We start from the raw sequence: 1,280 nt of genomic DNA, 5'->3' as shown, positions 1-1,280 counted from the left end.
ACGTCGCCTGGTCTCGCGCGGCCGCAGGCGCAGGCGGGAGGCTCCACGTGTCCCGGGCGGAGGCGACATCTCGGGCCTTAGCCGTGGTCCCCACCCCCCATGCGCGAGTCCAGGGAGCGGTTGTGGGAGGGAGGGAGCGGGGGAGCGGAGCTCGAGGCCTGCCCTCTGTTCTCCAGCCGCAGTCGCACGTGGAGCTGCTCCCTGCAGGGTAGGTGACACAGGCGGCACAGGTGGGTGGGGGTGTTAGTGGCAACTGCTGACTGAAAGTCTTTGTTTGTTGCATGCTGGTTATTTCGGGGTGTGTTTTGGGCTGGGAGCCCCTGCCAGACTCTACATCCCAAAGCCCTTTAGAAGCCGCTGAAGGTTGAAACATGGACTGTGGGCGTTTGATGCTAGTTGTTCATTGCAGTTGTGCTAACCTGTTCATGAGATGCCACCCTCATACCTGTTGTCGTTTTCCCCCCTCTGTGCAGAAAACAGCTACGGCTGTTGCCCATTGTAAAAGAGGAAATGGCCTCATCAAAGTGAATGGAAGACCGCTGGAAATGATTGAGCCCAGAACGCTGCAGTACAAAGTAAGTGAGCCCATGTTCCCGCAGAGTGACACAGCTCATCTGACGTGTCTGAGAGCAAGAGGTTGTTTTTCCAGGGGACAGATGCATGCAGCCTCAGACAGCTTGGAAATGTGTCTTGGAGTTTAAATCTTGACGTTGGGAAATTTGTAATAAACCAAACCCTAGTAGGAAGTGTTTCACTTGGAGGTATTTATGCTGTTTTAGAGTTTGCACTCTTAACACAGATTTTTTGGCAATATTTCTTTATTTAAAATGGTTATAAATTAATTAGGCTTCTTGAACCTGGGTCTCCTGCTTGGCAGAATGAGGAAGAAATGTAGACATAGGGTTAAATTTTTGAAAGAGATTTAAGCTTCTAGGTTGCTTTGGTGCTTTTCAAAATTTTTCTCGGATATATTTTTTTAGAAATTTAATAATTCTTAGTGCTGATAGGAGCTAAGAATACATTTAAATAACTGTTAAATTGCTTTAGATCTGATTTACCAAAATTTTAAACTAGTTCTTTTAAATGCTTAATATCAGCAACTGTCAGTACTTTTGGAAAGGAGGTTTTGCCATTTAAAAAATGGTGATATAGATGCAAAGGGACTTGAAACAGCTACTAGCACAAGGTCATCTGGTAATCTGGTAGCAAATTCGGTAATGGGATTCATGCTTAATCTGAAGTCTACTATTCAGTCCACTGAGTTTTTTTACTCCTCACTG

General features: G+C 46.2%; 1 protein-coding gene across 1 annotated transcript in view; it reads left to right on the top strand.

The window, feature by feature from the left end:
- Positions 1-356: 356 nt before the first annotated feature.
- RPS16 (ribosomal protein S16) overlaps positions 357-1,280 on the top strand; it is a 2,531-nt gene continuing 1,607 nt past the window's right edge. The window contains exon 1 of the mRNA XM_025200935.1: positions 357-575. Within this exon, the coding sequence (XP_025056720.1) occupies positions 372-575 (204 nt within the window). The 5' untranslated portion in view covers positions 357-371. The remainder of the gene's footprint in view (positions 576-1,280) is intronic.

This window comes from Alligator sinensis, unplaced genomic scaffold (assembly GCF_000455745.1).
Source record: "Alligator sinensis unplaced genomic scaffold, ASM45574v1 scaffold465_1, whole genome shotgun sequence".
NCBI classification, from domain to species: Eukaryota; Metazoa; Chordata; order Crocodylia; family Alligatoridae; genus Alligator; species Alligator sinensis.
The sequence above is the reverse complement of the archived record's forward strand: the minus strand, read 5'-3'. Positions and strand labels throughout refer to the sequence as shown.